This window comes from Delphinapterus leucas, chromosome X (assembly GCF_059928025.1).
Source record: "Delphinapterus leucas isolate spDelLeu-1000000601 "Yukka" chromosome X, BTC_Dleu_Yukka2, whole genome shotgun sequence".
Lineage (NCBI taxonomy): Eukaryota > Metazoa > Chordata > Mammalia > Artiodactyla > Monodontidae > Delphinapterus > Delphinapterus leucas.
This window is the reverse complement of record NC_143150.1, coordinates 2,073,448-2,089,080: the sequence shown is the minus strand read 5'-3', so window position 1 is coordinate 2,089,080 and position 15,633 is coordinate 2,073,448. Positions and strand designations below refer to the sequence as shown.

General features: G+C 61.5%; 2 protein-coding genes across 10 annotated transcripts; both read right to left on the bottom strand.

The window, feature by feature from the left end:
• Positions 1–2,501: 2,501 nt before the first annotated feature.
• Positions 2,502–7,344, bottom strand: NAA10 (N-alpha-acetyltransferase 10, NatA catalytic subunit). Of its 7 annotated transcripts, none has more exons than XM_022565927.3 (8): positions 6,946–7,344; positions 6,369–6,467; positions 5,856–5,914; positions 4,915–4,960; positions 4,687–4,829; positions 4,328–4,372; positions 3,470–3,554; positions 2,502–2,823 (listed from the first exon to the last, which is right to left on the bottom strand). In XM_022565927.3, the coding sequence occupies exons 1-8, from the start codon at positions 6,964–6,966 to the stop codon at positions 2,587–2,589; spliced, it is 735 nt and encodes a 244-aa protein (XP_022421635.1). In that variant the 5' UTR covers positions 6,967–7,344; the 3' UTR covers positions 2,502–2,586. The 7 variants fall into 7 exon arrangements, with proteins under 7 accessions (XP_022421635.1, XP_022421631.1, XP_022421632.1 ...); XM_022565923.3 differs by having other exon boundaries at positions 4,328–4,618; positions 4,714–4,829; XM_022565924.3 differs by having other exon boundaries at positions 4,328–4,615; positions 4,714–4,829.
• Positions 7,345–7,451: 107 nt separating this feature from the next.
• On the bottom strand, positions 7,452–14,471 carry RENBP (renin binding protein). 3 transcript variants are annotated; one of them, XM_022565921.3, is made up of 10 exons: positions 14,127–14,466; positions 13,938–14,013; positions 13,770–13,845; positions 13,407–13,579; positions 11,877–12,101; positions 11,244–11,325; positions 10,753–10,928; positions 10,066–10,197; positions 7,697–7,784; positions 7,452–7,608 (listed from the first exon to the last, which is right to left on the bottom strand). In XM_022565921.3, the coding sequence occupies exons 1-10, from the start codon at positions 14,282–14,284 to the stop codon at positions 7,469–7,471; spliced, it is 1,326 nt and encodes a 441-aa protein (XP_022421629.1). In that variant the 5' UTR covers positions 14,285–14,466; the 3' UTR covers positions 7,452–7,468. The 3 variants fall into 3 exon arrangements, with proteins under 3 accessions (XP_022421629.1, XP_089760096.1, XP_022421630.1); XM_022565922.3 differs by lacking the exon at positions 7,452–7,608 and adding an exon at positions 8,319–8,398 and having other exon boundaries at positions 14,127–14,471; XM_089903970.1 differs by lacking the exons at positions 11,244–11,325; positions 13,407–13,579 and having other exon boundaries at positions 14,127–14,469.
• Positions 14,472–15,633: the final 1,162 nt, after the last annotated feature.

Here is a 15,633-nt window from a genome sequence, read left to right as displayed (position 1 = left end):
GCACAACACACCGTGCCCCCTACCCTCTATCTGAGCCCTGACTGGTCGCCCAAAGTTCCTCCCCCATTCGGCAGAGCCAGGCACAGGGCTCAAGCCTGCAGGAAACTGCGGCTGAACTGGTGTCGGCGTCTACTTTCAAATGCTCTCCTTCGTCGTTTTACTTTAGGACTCCAGAAATGCTCACGTGAAGCCCCATTCAGCCACTGGTGTCAAAACTCGAGTAACTAGCCCTGGCTTTTAGGACGCTTCTTTGGCATTTAAGGCCGAACTGCTTGCTCTGTCCTCAGCTCTATTGTTCCCCTTCAAAGAATCTAAATGGTGCAGAAGGGCAGGATCAGATCTGCGGGACCTTGCTAAGCCTGTTGACAAGTGGAGTGAACACTTGGTCCTGAGGGGTGACCGCAGGGCTGACGTGGTCAGGTCTGCTGGGTGAAGGATGGACCAGAGGGAGAAGAGATCAATGGGGAGGTTGTTAACAGATGTCCACGTCAGATAAGAGCATGAATTGGACAGTGAGGCCACTCCCATTTTCCCACAAATGAGCTTTCCAGGAGAAGTTTCACAACGGGGGTCCAGGTTGTGCACCTCTGTGTATAGGTTCATCCCCTGGGGAGACGTCCCCAGAGCCCACCCCCAGTCACACGGCTAGGGAACAGGAGTTCCTGCTTTTCCCACCCTCAGCCTTCCAGCCTCTGTTCGGCACCTAGCTACTGAAGCGGCCCCTCCCAGAGGCGGGTCCTGCAGAGAAGGAGAAAGTGCTGGGCCCCAAGGGTCAGTCGGGCCTGCGGCTTCCCCTCTCTGCCCTCCGCCCTCGCCTCAGCTCCCGCCTCCGCCCAGAAAACCCAACCGCCTGGGGGCGGCCGAGCGTCAACGGGCCCTCCTGGGACGCTGGACGCGGAGAGCAGAGGGCGGGCCAGACGAGGGAGGAAGGAGTGTGCCGCAAGGCACCGTGGGAGCCTCCGCGGGCTCCCTCCCGCCAGCGCTGGGGCGCGGCCGATGTAGCGCGCATGCTCTCCCCCTTGCCCGCCCCGCCCGCCCCGCCCGCCCCCGCCCGCCGCGCGGAGCCCAGCCCCGCCGCCGCCGTACCAATCAGAGCCTGGGAACGAAGCCCGGCGCGGCTTGCGAACCGAAAGGGACTGAAGCCAGGCGCGGAGGGCGGGGCGAGGCTCCGCCTCCGACAGCAAGCGCGGGATTTGAGCCAATCAGAACACAGCCTCCCTCCCCCCGCCAGCCCGCGAGTTAGCGGGCGCGCGCAGGCGCATCTTCCTATTTCCGGCCCGCTCACTAGCGTACCGGGCTGCTAGTTGGTCACGTGGCAGGCGCCAGCCAGAGAGCGGATGGAGCTCCGTAGCAAATCATTCTGCGTAGCAGAGGAGCAGTGTGCCGTCTGCGGCAGCAGGCGCGCAAGGTACAGTGACAGCTAAGGAGTGCTGAGCTCCGCTGGGAGGTGGGCGGCCCAGGCGGCCCGCCCAGGGATGAGGAGCAGCAAACAATGGCGCTGCAGCCAGAGGGAATGGCAGTGATGAAAGGCACAGGAGCCAATTTTAGGGTTAGAATTGAAGCTATGAAAAACAGAGGGCTTACAGGCTGCATGAAATGACATTATGCATTCGTCAAAACTCACGGGAGTGTACAACGCAGAGGGAAATGTAACTGTGGACTGTAGTTAACAATTATCAATCTTGGCTCAAACACATGTTAACACTTGATAGAAAATATTAATAGGTGAGGCTTCCCGGGTGGCGCAGTGGTTGAGAGTCCGCCTGCCGATGCCGGGGACACGGGTTCGTGTCCCGGTCCGGGAAGATCCCGCGTGCCGCGGAGCGGCTGGGCCCGTGAGCCATGGCCGCTGAGCCTGCGCGTCCGGAGCCTGTGCTCCACAACGGGAGAGGCCACAGCAGTGAGAGGCCCGCGTACCGCAAAAAAAAAAATTAATAGGGGAAACTGAGGGGGACGGGGGGCGGTCCACGGGAACTCTGTACTATCTGCTCACTTCTGTAAATGTAAAACCATGCTAGAAAGCAAGCCCACCGATTATTTTCAAATGAAGGCTCGGGTTAGGAAGTAGATTCAAGGGGTATCATGGTGATCGAACAGACAGGACTCGCTTTTGGTTTGCAGGGGAGGGAGGAATCAAGGACAGTTGCCAGGGCTCGAGCAACTGGGTAGCTGGTTGGGCCATTACCGAGATCAGACATTGGTAGAGAAGCTCAGCGAGCAGTTGGACTCAGGCATCTGGAACCTAGCAAGGCAGCGGCAGAGCAGGGCTCGGAAGAGGCTCCCAGAACTCCAGGGTTCCCTTCCCCCGGGACCCAAAGATGGCTCCAAGCTATCAGACATCTCCAAAGCCCCGACAAAGCTCTTCCCTTCTACTCGGGCTCGGCAGGAAGCACTGTGCCAAAAGGATGTGAGGTCCACATCCACAGGGATGCAGAAGAGCCAGAGAGGGGCATACACACACCCCCAAAAATGTGCACGCTCGCACAGGTAAACTCCCCAAGGCCACTGGGTGAAGTTTATTGTGAAACCTCTCGGGGTGAGGATGGGATGGGCAGGCCAGGGCAGGGAGAGAAGCATGTGCAGGCTCTAGGAGGCTGAGTCAGAGGCCTCTGAGCTGTCCTTGACATCGGTGCTCTCTGTGGTCTCGCTGACCTCACTGAGGTCTTTGCTGTCTCCACCGCTGTCCTCCGCAGCCAGGCCCTTTTCCTCACGACAGGCCTCTCCCGAGCTCGGAAGCGAGTTGCCCTTGCCCTCCACCTTGTTCTCGATGGAGCCCAGCACCACGTGCCTGGCCTTCTCCTTCAGCTCCAGGTGCCGCCTCAGCTGCCACCAGGAGCCCGGGGAGAAACGGGAGTAAGGAGACAGCACCTAAGTCTCTAGACCACGAAGGCCCTCTCCTGCTGCCCGTGCCTTGTCCCTTGCTGGCGGCGGGGGGCAGGATGAGAGGCAGCAGAGCCAGGGCAGGAAACAGGACTGAGTCCGACTCCCAGCGGGGAGCCCTGGCACTGTCCCCTCTGGGCCTGTTTCCTGTCCTGTAAAGTGGAGGTGCTTACGGCTCCCTCACGAGGCTGCCGTGGAGCCCTCTGAAAGGCCCGGGCCCCCGAGGAGCCTTGGGCAGAACCCTGACTTCTCTTCAGCCCGGTTTTGTCTGGCCCCTGAGCCTTGGAGGCCAGCCACAGCCGTCCCCAGGCCCCGCGTCTCTCAGCACGTCCAGGGGCCTCCTCCCTCTCCTCTCACAGCAGCCTCTGGGCAGGACGGGCTTCTTCCTCGGAGAATGGAATCTTGGGCCGATGGCCTTCATTAAAGCCCTGCCGAGGTCCGGCTCCCCGCCTGCCAGCTACGGAAGCTGAGGTGAGGAGGGCCAGGACTCCCGGCCACGCAGCCTCCAACTGTCCCAGGCCGCCCCTGCTCACCCTGCCTGGGGACTGCGGCCCTGGCCCCGCAGGACTCTTACCTGCAGGGCTCTTACCTCATCGGCCATCTGGGTGAGATCCCGCTTCATCGCGTATGCGTCTTCGCCATCTGCATAGTATTTGGGCTCCACTTCGCTGATCCTGGGGGCAGCAGGTGGAGAGAAGGAGGGCAACCCAAATCGGGGGCAATTCTCCTCAGCCTTCTGGCATCGTCTGCTAGTGGGGCAGGGTGTCATTGCCCCCCAGGACCCTTTGGGAGACATTTCCAACATGGTCTTCCCTCTGCTTTCTCCAACAGTAAGTAGCACCCAGCTCCTTTATTCCCCCCCACCCCTGGCATCCTGCCACTGCCCCTCGTCCCTAACCTGGCCACCAAGGATCTGTGTCTGTGGTTTCCTGTGAACTGAAGCCCTGAATTTGGCAGTCCCCTCCCCTCCCCTCCCCGCCCTGCTCCCTGTCACTTCCTGGGCATGCATGGCTGGCTCGTATGCCTAACAATTGGAACCGGGGAGGGGTGCTGCGGCCTGGGCCTCTGTTCTTGGTGGTCGTTACCAGGCAGCGTGGCCCCTAGCCCGAGCAGCTCAGGGGCCAAGCCTGCGCTGGGAAGTGTGTATGCAGACCTGGGCACCCTGCCACTGAAAAGGGAGCCAGTCTGGATGGCCCAGAACGGCCCTGCCAGCCTTAAGACCCTAGAACTGTCAACCACCAGAGGCATTTGCATCCAGGCCAAAGATCCTGCCTCAAATACCCAGCCCGGAGGCCACTTCCCTTCCCAACAGTCCCTCCTTCGTCCCCCACCAAGCTGAAGCTGACGCTGTCTCAGTGGGCCCTCCACAGACAGCCCATCTCAGCCACCTGGATAAGCCAGACCTGGGGACCATCCCACTCCATGAGAAAAATCTAGATCTACTTACTGAAAGTTGAGGGTGTTGGAATAGAGGTGCAGAGCGGCCCGGTTACTGCAGGGGAATAAGGCACTGCTGAGCTGTACAGACGAGGCCAGGCAGGGACAGCACGTCCAGGTCCTGCCCCTCCTCCCGGTCCCCCTCCCCACTAAGCCCACTTCCCGATCTTCTCCAAAAGCCAAGGCAGCCCAGGATCCACATCGAGGCAGTATCCCCGCTGGTGGTGGTGGGATGAATTGGGAGATTGGGATTGACATATATACACGAATATGTATAAAATAGATAACTGATAAGAACCTGCTGTATAAAAATAAATAAAATAAAATTCAAAAAAGACCCAACAAAACAGACAGTATCCCCCTACCCACCCCCCTTCCCTCGGCCCTGGCTTCCACCTCTTCCTGACATGCAGGGAGACGTATTTGGCATTGAAGTTCTCGATCATGGCTCGGGAGGCCTGGTCCATCAGCTTCTGAGCCAGGCCAAGGCGCCGGTGGGAACGCTTCACAGCCTGGTGGGAGAAAGGTGGGACCTCGGGGCGGCTCCAACTAACTTCCGCCCCCGCCCCCACCAGACCCTGGGTGGGCCCTACGCACCAGCGAGGTGATGTGTCCATGGGGCACGTCGTCCGGGTCCTCTTCCCTAGAGCAAGAAGAAAGGAGAGGGGCTAGGCGTGAACCCCAAAGTGTGTCCAGTCCCGGGACAGGGGAGAGCCAGGACTCTCCAAACCCCAGGCAGCAGCCAAAAGACATGTGCAGCGTCAATGGAATACTGTTCAGTGCTAAAAAGAAAGGAGCTCTCGGGCTTCCCTGGTGGTGCAGTGGTTGAGAGTCCGCCTGCCGATGCAGGGGACACGGGTTCGTGCCCCGGTCCGGGAGGATCCCACATGCCGCGGAGCGGCTGGGCCCGTGGGCCATGGCCGCTGAGCCTGCGCGTCCGGAGCCTGTGCTCCGCAACGGGAGAGGCCACAACAGTGAGAGGCCCGCGTACCGCAAAAAAAAAAAACAAAAAAAACCCACAAAACTCTCAAGCCATGAAAAGATGTGGGGGGAGAGACTTCAATGCATATGACTAAGTGAAAGGTGGTCTGAAATGGCTACACGCTACATGATCCTAATCATATGGCCTTCTGGAGAAGGCGAAAGTGTGGAGACAGTAAAGAGATCAGTGGTTCCCGGGGAGAGGGGAGGGAGGGAGGGCGGGCAGTGAAACTGCTCTGTTTGATAGGATAGTGTCGGATACTTGTTATACCTTTGTCCATGGAGTGTAGAACTACTACTCAAAGAGTAAAACAATGTAACTATGGGTTTCTGCAATAATGTAACAGCATCGGTTCACCCATTGTAACAAATTTGCCACAAGCTGTTAATGTGAGAGGAAACTGAACTAAAGGAACAGTCTATTAATTAACAAAACGAAACAAAAAAACCCAACCCAACCCAGGCAGCATCCATCAGACGCGTGCGGTGTCGGTGTCCCTCCTCCCCCCACCCCCAGGTCAGGCACCAGGCTTGTCCCTCCGTCCTTGGTGACTCACATTTTGGCCAGGACATACCCCACAATCTTCCCATTCTCATCCTCAGCGATGTAAGAGAGCTGGGTGACAGGGAGGAAAGAGAAGGCAGAAAACAAGTTCCTGTCAGAGCTGGAGGCGCCCTTATCGGACACCTGGCCCCAGCGCCTGCCTGTCGCTGTGTGCATGACAGACAGAAGCCCATCGGGCAGCGAGTTCAGTGACAGCTCCTGACCTCCAGGCCAAGTGGCTTGGTTTTCCCACATCACACCGCGCCCCCTTTCCTTAACCCAGAAGAAGTGGATAGACACAGGTGGGAATACTGCCCCTACCTTGGCCCTGTTCTTCGCCCCTCTTCATAGGCGCCTCCTATCCATCTCCCGCCACCCCAGCCGGAAACACTCAGGGCCTCATTGACCCATGCGCCCCCCGGACTCTTCACGACCTTGCGCGACCTCGCCGGCTCGTCCCAAGCCGACCCAGGGTGGAATTTCCTTGGCCTGGTTTCCCTCATCCCCAAATTCAACAGCTGCCCACCTGGGGCCAGGAAAGGCCATGGTAGAAATAATATTTCATCTGGTAGTTCTCGGGCAGGCACAGGAGGTTGCAGTGCTGCATGTTCATCAGGTCCTCTGGCTGCGGGAGAGGACGGCAGTGGAATGCAGTCAGGCCGGGGGTTGCGGTGACTAAGTAGGCCTCGGTCGTGTTAGAACCCTGCTCTGTCTACTCAGCGACCCCCGCCCCCCAACAGGGCTGGGCGGGCGCTGGGACTATCTGTCTCCGCACAGGCCTGGCCCACAGCCGCTGTGCAAAAACTGACTGTTCCAGGAATGAACGTTGAGCTCCAGTTAGCTCCCCGACACCATCCAACGGAAACCCGACATCCGGAAAGAAGGAGTTCGCAGCCCCGGCCCTGCGCCCCTGGCTCCCCCGGCCTCCTCTTCGGGTAGATCCAGCCCCACGGGGACGTGGCCTTCACTTTTCCGCGCCGGGCGGCCGAGGGCGCCCAGGGCGGCTGGCCCGGTGATCGGCCGGGCCCATCGGGAGCACGCGCACGCGGCCACCGGGCCCCGCTCCCACGCGGCGCGGACAGCCTCCGGCCCCGGCCCCTCACCCTCGCATTGCGGATGTTCATAACGGCGGCGGGGCTCGCGGCTCCCAGCGGGTCGTGAACGCGCAGTCAGCTGCCACCGCGCTCCGAAGCGACGCCGGGGCTGCCAGGCCGGGGCTGGGGCTGGGGCTGGGGCTGGGGCTGGGGCTGGATCTGGATCTGGATCTGGATCTGGATCTGGGTCCAGGATCGCGGGGACGGCGGCGGAAGAGGAGGCGCGCGCCGGGCCCGGCCACCGGCCGGAAGTGCGCGCCGCCGAGCCCGCCCGCCGGGCCCGCCCTCCCGGCCGCTCGGCCATGCGCAGGGAGGGCCAAGGGCGGGGTGGGGCCTCTCCGCGGGGCGGGCCGGGCCAATGGCCGGGCGGGCCCCGGCGCGGGGCGGGCCTGTTGGCAGGGTGGGAGGGTCCAGCGCGCGGGTCAGGTCACTGGCAGGGCGAGCAGGTGCCCTCCAGCCAAAGGCGGCGGTTGGTCCCCCACCCGACACCCCACAGACGCTCACACACACGGGCAGTGGAGCAGGCTTGGCTTTATTCTGCGCCTCGGCGGGCGGGGTCGGCGGGCGGAGACCGGGCGCTGAGGGCCGGGGCCGAGGCCGGGGCGAGGCGGCTCAGCAGGTCACTCAGCATCTCCTCGCACATGGCGAGGCACCGCGGCACGTGGAAGCAGCCTGCGGGGAGAGGCGGGACGGCGGGTTGGGAGGGCCGTGGGCAGCCGAGTGCCCCGAGCCCCTGGGCCCCGCCCTTTCCCCCGCTCACCTTTGAAAGGACCCCCCTTGATGGTGAGGGCGATCTTCCCTTCTCGGTTCAGGTAGCCAAACCATTCCCCGTACTCGGGATCGCGAAACTGCAATAACAATGAGGCAGTGACAGGCAGCGCCTGCAGGAACCGCCCAGATGCCACAGGCCTGGGAAAGGGGCGTTCACCGGTCCCACTAAACCGCTACCTCGGGGTCAGAGCCCGGGCTGACCCCCGGCTCCAGAATCAGTGCTCTTAAATGAGGTCCCGCCTCCTGGACAAATATGAAAGCAAGGGGTTTTTCCTTTTCCTTTTTCTTGGGGGGGGGTGGAGTTTTGAGTCTGCAGCTGGTTACCCCACCTGGGGAAGGGGCCGCAGGCTGTGAGATGAAACCTTGCAAGATGGAATTTAAAACAAAAACAAAAACCCTGCTTGGGACTACTGAGCTTGCGCTCTAGAGCCCGTGCGCCACAAATACCGAAGCCCGCGCGCCTAGAGCCCGTGCTCCGCAACAAGAGTAGCTACCGACCGCAGTGAGAAGTCCGCGCGCAGCAACAAAGACCCAGCGCAGCCAAAAGTAAATAAATATAATTTAAAAAAATAACAATGTAAAAAGAAACGGAACCCTGAGGAAGTGCTGACCTGCCATGTAACTTTGTAACAAGTTATTCCTTTGGAGCTCCTGTTCCCTGCTTCAGATGACTGTCTTGCCGTGGATGAGACTGTAGATAGCGCTACATTGTAGATATCCCGTACAGAGGTCTGACTTCTCCCTTGCTCACCACAGGTCCCAAACACATCTCCCCCTCCCTCGGAGCCACCTGAAGCCTGCCCCTGCCCAGCAGCTCTGTTGACCCTTTCCAAATTCCTCGCTTCTCTCCTGCCCAGTTCCTTCCTGACGCTCCAGGATAGACCTCAGAGCCCTGGCCTAGGCCCCTCCTCCCCAGATAGAGACCCGAGTGGAACCCCTTCTCAGAAGGACCATAGAAGAAATCAGTGACATTGAAGTCCACTACCAAAGATGTCTTTTTAAATGGGGACCTATGAGTAGGTGTATTCTTCATAGGAGGGAAAACTAGTTCTGTATCTGTCCATTCTGTCTTTCCAGTGACATTACCCATGTCCTTACTTATTATTTGACTACTGGATATGACGCGGGAAGATAACAAAGGATTTGACTGTTTTCCTGTCCAGCCTTTCCATGGATGTCTGAATTTTTGCTTTCTGTATTGTTATGACGATTAGTGCATAGTGAATTACCTGTTGTTTATAACTTTTGTGATTGTTCGATACAATCTCTCTTTCTTGAAAATGTATTCCTTAAATTTCACTTTATGCAGTTAAGAGCGATCACCTCGAACACATGTTCTCTATGAATGCATTCAATATTAACATGTATCGCCTCTGGTCTTGTGGCTCCCGTGTTTGGAAGCAGTGACGAGCGTGTGCAGTACTTGGAGCTGCCTCTCTAACCACAGCATAACACGAGCACATCTGGAATTTCTACTGGTGACAAAGTCGGACACTGCTAATACTGTGGTTCACTGCTTTCATTCATGATGGACGTGAATGCTGGATTTCAGTTAGAGGTTAGTGCAAATAAAGGTGGAATTTTCTCTCAGGTTTCAAAGCCCACAGACCTCAGAATGAGACCCCCCTGTTGTAACGCCTCCCGTACTGGGGTTTACTAATGGAGTGAGTCGTGGCTTTAGAAACACATCGGGAATCTGCCTTCATTCCCCGTCAGGCTCAGCACCCGAGGTGCCCGTCGGCAGCAGCTGGCACAGCTCATCACTCTGCTCACGGCACTCGGGCCTCTGCGGGGGGGCGGGGGGGCTGGCTTCCTTCCTACCTCGCAGATGATTCTCTCTCCTTTGCTGGGCCTGCCTATTCCCTCTTCTCCTTTCCTTCTGTACTCCAAGGTTACCTTGCCTCACGTGGCCAGCCCACACCTCTCCCGCTCGACCACACTCTCACCCCTGAGCCGCTGCAGCTCCCACCCCGGGCCAGGCCCCCACTCACTAGCCAGGATGACAGCCACAGCCCGGTCTCCCTGCCTTCGCCTAGTGCCCTCTGGCCTCCCCTCCTGAAGCCCCAGCTTTTTTCCTTCCCACTAGCCCCCCAGTCCCCTGACCTTGCTTTATTTCCCAGAGCTCTCATCACCATCTGTGTTTGCTGGTTTACTTGTTTATAGTCGGTCCCACCAGCACCAAATGTAAGCTCCAGTGGGGCAGGGGCCACTCTCTTGACTGAACAGAGGGCACCAGGGCCGGGACTTCCAGGAACTCTCAGACCTACTGAGGGAACACGTCCAGCGAGGGGGGGAAGGAGGGGGTGTGCCGTGCCTGCGGTCTCCTCCACACCGCTGAGACCAGGAAGCAGCACTTACCTGGCGGAAAGTGTACTCGGCCACCTGGTAGAAGATGTTCAGCAAGGCGGAGTCCCCGCTCTCACTGTAGCCCATGAGGAAGGCGATCATGGCTTCACTGTGCGGCCACCAGAGCTTCATGGCCCACTCCAGCTGAGAGCAGAGCGGAGGCAGGCATCTGAGAGCCCTGGACCCCACTCCACCACCCCTGTCAGCAGGAGAGTCACCCCCATCTTTCGGGCCCTGGCTCAGACTCCATCTGGCCCAAGCTCTTAGAGCTTAACCACGGGACGAACGTCTCTGGGGGCCTTAACCGCCCATCAGATCGCGACTAGCTTCCTGAGCCAGATGTAGCCCAAGTGGCCCCTCCCAAAGGGCAGGGCTGGGGTGGGTGCCCCTTGAGCCCTGGAATCGAAACCCCGGCTGCTCCCACTGCTGATGCCTTAGGGTCACTCAGAGAGCCTTTCCAAGATGAAGGGCCATGTGTCTCCGCGTGGGCATGGCCTGCACTCCCTCACGGCCTCCCTGTGCATGTGAGCTTGAGGGCCACCGGCACAGGAGTTGAGCTTCCCACTGGGGTCACACTGGGCAGGTTCACTCCTCCGAGCCCCGGGTCCCCCTCTCTGAAATGGGTGACGACAGCACGCACCTCCCTGGGCAGAAAGCCTTCGACAGGCGAGTACCATGTAGCCCTGGGTACATTCCCACCTGGGTGGGGCATAGGCCGTCAGCATCCTGGAAGTAGAAGAGACCTCCATGGTCGGGATCCCATCCAGAGCGGAAAGGCAACAATAGGAACTTGTCGATAACGTGGGCTCGAAGTTTGGGGTCACCTCTCCGGACGGCGTGACGGAGCAGGAACCAGCCAGCTTCCAGCGCGTGGCCTGGTGAGGGCTCGGGTAAGGCAGGCCGCGTGTCCTCCCCCAGGCGGGGGGCTCAAGCGCTGTGCTGACCGCTGACTCCCTTCCTCTCTGCCCCACTGTGGGGCCTGCTTTGAGCCCCCCAGCCCTGCCGGTCTGCCCCAGAATCACCCTCCTGCTGCTGACACGCCAGCGTGGGAGGCCCGTCCCTCCTCCCCTGCCTGGTCCTCGGTGCGCTGAGGGCGGAGGGAGGAGGGCACTCCCTGCATCTGGAGTCCAGAACCAAGGCTGAGCGCCCCCCTCCTCCCGGGCCGCCCCCCAGCCCACCCCGCCCCTCACCTGGGTTCTGGTGTCTCCCCAGGCAGCCAGAAAGCCCCTCGCCATCCTCTGACACATTCTCCAGCACAGCCTGCCCACCCCTCTGCCGAGGGAGGAGTAGAAGGTAGCTTGGCCTTCAGCACCCCCTGACCCCCGCCCCATCATCCAACAAGAAAGACGCGCCCTCCCACGCCCCTCCCTCCTGATCTGCAGGCTTGGGTGGCCTCACTCGGAGGGCCTTTGGAGGAGGAGCCGATTCACTCCCAAGGGTCTGGACCTGTCCTAACCCTTGCTTTGGGCCTGGGCCCCTGACGTGGGGAGCGTAAGGCACTGAGCGGAGGCTGAGACCAGGGGGACTGGGCTGTGCAGAGGCCTGGGACGAAGTTGAGTCCAGCCAGGCTTCCTGCTCCCTGACGTGCCTGGGGCTCTGGCACCCACCCCGGCTCCCCCGGGGCCCTCCTTCCCTTCCCGAGGGCTCTGGGCCGCACCTCGCCCCATCTCCCCAGTCTGTAAAGGGGGCCATCGGCGCCCGGCTCCGGGGGTGGGTGCGGGCGGAGGAGGCGCCCCGGGGGGTGGGGCGTAGGGGGTCGCCCTGCCCCCCAGCTCCCCAGGCCCTGTCTGGCGGCCGCCGTCCACCCGCTGCCCTGCCCCCACCTGCACGTGCCGCAGAATCCTCCGAGCGCACCAGTCCCCCAGCTCCGCGTAGCTGCCCGCCAGCTTGTCGTCGGCCTCCCCGAGCTGCTCCACCAGGCTGAGCAGCATCATGGGCACCGCCATGGACTCCGCGGCCGGGGCCCCAGGGAGCTGGGGCCGGCCCAGCCCAGAGGGGTCCTCCCGCACCCAGTGCACGATCTGATCCATCATCTCCACCGCTTCGCTCTGGGGAGGGATGAGGGGAGGCCCAGGCTGAGGCTGCATCCCATCTAGGCTGGTACCCCAGGTGCTGACCTGCTGGGTCCCCAGCCCTGGGGTGAGAGAACCATGTGCTCCCAGCCACTCATAGGACACCTTCACCAAGGCCTACTCTGGGCCTGGCCCCGGGCTGGGGGCTAGGGCTCCCACTCTGGGGGCGTAGACCATTCCCAGACAGTGAGGTCACGTTTGAAAGCAAGAGGGGGCCCAGGGAGGAGGGAGCGGCCCTCTCCCGGCCAGGGCAGGGCACGGATTGATCCCTGTGAAACTGAGCAGGACCCTGCAGAGCCTTCTGGGGGGTAGAGCCCCTGTGTACCCCGCCTCTTGTCTGTAGAAAAGCTTTAGCCTCCAAGGCCTTCCCCGAGTTCCAAAGAGCAAATATAATCATAGAAGTGAGAAAATGCAGAAGCAGAGGAAAACAGATAAGCAACACAAAATAATAATAGTTTAGCCGTAAGAGAAAGTCATGGACCTTTAGTTGCTCCTCAAGGGCTAGAGATCATACCCTGAGTCATATCCCTGAGTTGTTTTGCAGATACTAAGACCCCCACCGGGCGGAAGAAGGTAAGGGCGTGCTGACCACTGGCGTGTAGACCCCAGACCACTGGAACCAGAAGGTTGATGTTGACCCCCTCCCGAAATACCACCTGGTTACCTGACCACCAAGCAGTCAGAAGAACGTCCATAAGCTGATCAGGTATCCCGCCACCCCCTCCCTCACCTTGCCTTCAAAAGCCCTTCCCCGGGACTTCCCTGGTGGCGCAGCGGTTGAGAGTCCGCCTGCCGATGCAGGGGACACGGGTTCGTGCCCCGGTGCGGGAAGATCCCACATGCTGCGGAGTGGCTGGGCCCGTGAGCCGTGGCCGCTGAGCCTGCGTGTCCGGAGCCTGTGCTCCGCAACGGGAGAGGCCGCAACAGCGAGAGGCCCGCGTACCAAAAAAAAAAAAAAAAAGCCCTTCCCGGAAGCCATCGGGGAGTTAGGGTCTTTTGAGCAAGACCTGCCCTTTCTCCTTGCTTGGAGGCTCGCAATAAACCCTGCACTTTCCTTCACCTGTAGACGCACAGTGACAGTACAGTGCAACACCGGGGGGGGGGTGTTACCAGCAGCCCTGGGCTGTGGGGGCCCAGAGTAAGGACTGACGGTGACGATAGACCCGGCCCTGCACGCAGGACCCAGGGAGGGGCTCGCATGCTGAATGGGAATGCTCTGGCAGCCATGCCCAGGACAGGCGAGGGCACGGAGACGCGCAGGGCAGCCTTCCTCCCATGCACCTGGTACTGCGCGTCCCCTGTCACCCTCCACAGCTCATTCATGGCCATGGTGTAGAAACACTCGCTGAAGATGGTCCGCTGCACCTTGACCGGGCGGCCGTCCCTCGTCAGCACAAAGGCACACTTCTTTGCAGGAGGTGCCACTCGGGCATAACGCAGCAAAAATTCGCCACCTGCTGGTCGGGAAGGTGGCCTGCTAGAATTTGGGTGAGGATGCCACCGCCTCCCCCTTCCTCCCTACCTGCGAGCATACCGGGCCCTTTGCTGCTTCTAGACCCCTCTAAGAACTAGGCACCTAGGAGCACGCGTGCTACAGAGTGACTTGGAGTGGCCTCTGGGGAGATGGGGACCCGGAGGGGGCACCTGCTTTAGCCGCATTCAGAAGCTCAGGGCGGCGGAAGCGCTCAAGCTTGCGGTACAGGCGACAATACATCCACACCTGTGGGGGAGTGGAGGAAACACGGCTTAAGTCGGGAGCGGCCCAGTCCTTGGGGCCGGGCTGACGGCAAGTCGCGGGTGCCCCTGTCGTACCTGCCTCCCCTGCAGCCAGACGTACTTGAGGTCGTCATACACCTGCCCGTCACGGCCAAGGCACGTGAAGAAGCCCCTGTGGGCCACACGCAGCGTTAGCCGAGCCCAGCAGGCCTGAGTCAGCTGAGTGAGGTGGGGACTCAGCAGGGGCAGGGACCCCGCCCAGGGCCCGAGCAGGGCGAGGCGCACCCGTGCTCCTGGTCGTGGGAGTGCTCCAACCAGAAAGCCACCACGACATCCAGCTCATGCTCCACCCGCTCCTTCCAGGCCTGCAGGGTCTCTCTCTCCTTCTCCATGTCCTGGGAAACTTGCACTTGGAGGCACGGCTCCCCCTCAGACCTCCCCATCTTTCCGGGTCCCAGCCTCCTCAGTGGGTCCCTTGGTGCCCCAGCTCACCCCAGGCTCGAGTGGACCCCAGGGCTGGGTCCCCCAGGCCCCCAGGCTTCGGGACCCAGCCCTGTGCGGGTCTGCCCTCCAGACCCAGACCAGCCCCAGGACTGACCCCGCCGCCCTGGGGCGCCTCCAGGACAAGCCCTCCTCCCCCACCCCCTCCCGGGTCCCACACCACTGGCCTGCCACACTCGGAGGCTCCCGCTCGTCCCCACCTCTCCGCCAGGAAGGCGCTCGGAGCCGAGCTGGTCGCGGTCGCGTGACTGTCACTCAGCTGACCCAGCCTAGCCCCACCCACCCCTCCTCCCCGGGGTTCCGCCCGGACCTGGGGGCAGAGCCCGCAGCGGGGGCGTGGCTTGGCCGGCTTGCGACTCCACCCCGGCCTCCGGCTGCGCCCCGACTCTTGGCCCACCCCACCTTTGGGCGGCAGAGTCCCGCGGAGCCCCTCTGCTGGGCAGCCTCCGCTCAAGATCCTCCCGGTGGGAAGTGCTGGGTGAGCTGGCAGGGGGAAGGTCCGGGACGGGGGGTGGGGTGGGGGTCCAGCAGGGGGCTGGACAGGGCGGGGCGCGGGCCCAGGTGCAGCAGGAGAGAGCAGCTGGAACTGGCTGAACGCCTCGGCTCCTCTGACCTGGGCCCCACAGCGGGGCAAGTCCTCTCTGATGAACCAGCCCCTCAGCACCTGACCTGTTCGCCCCAGTGACGGCAGCTCGAAGGCCAGGCAAGAGGGGGCATCCTGGGCCCTCTCCGCCGTCACACCCCCGAGTTCTCCAGGTGTATCTTCTAGCACCCGTATCTGATTTTCACTTCACGGCTCTGTGACTGTCTGATTAGGTCTGGTGCTCTGAGGAAGGCTGGCCGAACTGTCGCCTGCTTGCCCAGCCAACGGAAGAATTATGTGGAGGGGGCGTTCCAGGGACCCTGGGCTCCCAGTGGGGCTCAGGGAAGCTTGGCCTTCAGGGTCCGTCGCCCCGTCTTCCGGAAGGAGGGACAGCAGCCCAGGAGTGTCCTACAGCCCTGGGACAGGGGCCTGGCGCCCCTGCGGCTCCCGCAGCTGTGCACTGGTCCGGACAGCACGGGGGACCGGCAGCTGGTGTGCCCTGTGGCTGCTGTGCCCCTCCACCCTCCGCCTTCCCTCGTGCCTGCGTAGGGGGGTCCCAGCCGTGGGCCCAGCTGGGCTGGTGTCAGCCGCCTGCCTGCGGATCCCCTGCTTTCCTGGCACTCTGTCTCCCTCATGCCTGGGCAAGGAGGAGCCTTGCTATGGGGAGGGTTCTAAGGTTCCTACGGGTGGCCCCCAGCCCTGGGTCCC

Excerpts from the sequence above, each read along its gene's own strand:
- RENBP (XM_022565921.3), bottom strand. The coding sequence starts at position 14,284 with ATGGGGAGGTCTGAGGGGGAGCCGTGCCTCCAAGTGCAAGTTTCCCAG. Across the intron at positions 14,014-14,126 it reads TCCCACGACCAGGAGCACGG|GGGCTTCTTCACGTGCCTTG; the intron begins GTGCGCCTCGCC and ends TGTGGCCCACAG. Across the intron at positions 13,580-13,769 it reads TCTGAATGCGGCTAAAGCAG|GTGGCGAATTTTTGCTGCGT; the intron begins GTGCCCCCTCCG and ends CCCGACCAGCAG.
- NAA10 (XM_022565923.3), bottom strand. The coding sequence starts at position 6,966 with ATGAACATCCGCAATGCGAGG. Across the intron at positions 3,555-4,327 it reads TCCAACACCCTCAACTTTCA|GATCAGCGAAGTGGAGCCCA; the intron begins GTAAGTAGATCT and ends TGCTGCCCCCAG. Across the intron at positions 2,824-3,469 it reads TCACCCAGATGGCCGATGAG|CTGAGGCGGCACCTGGAGCT; the intron begins GTAAGAGCCCTG and ends TCCTGGTGGCAG.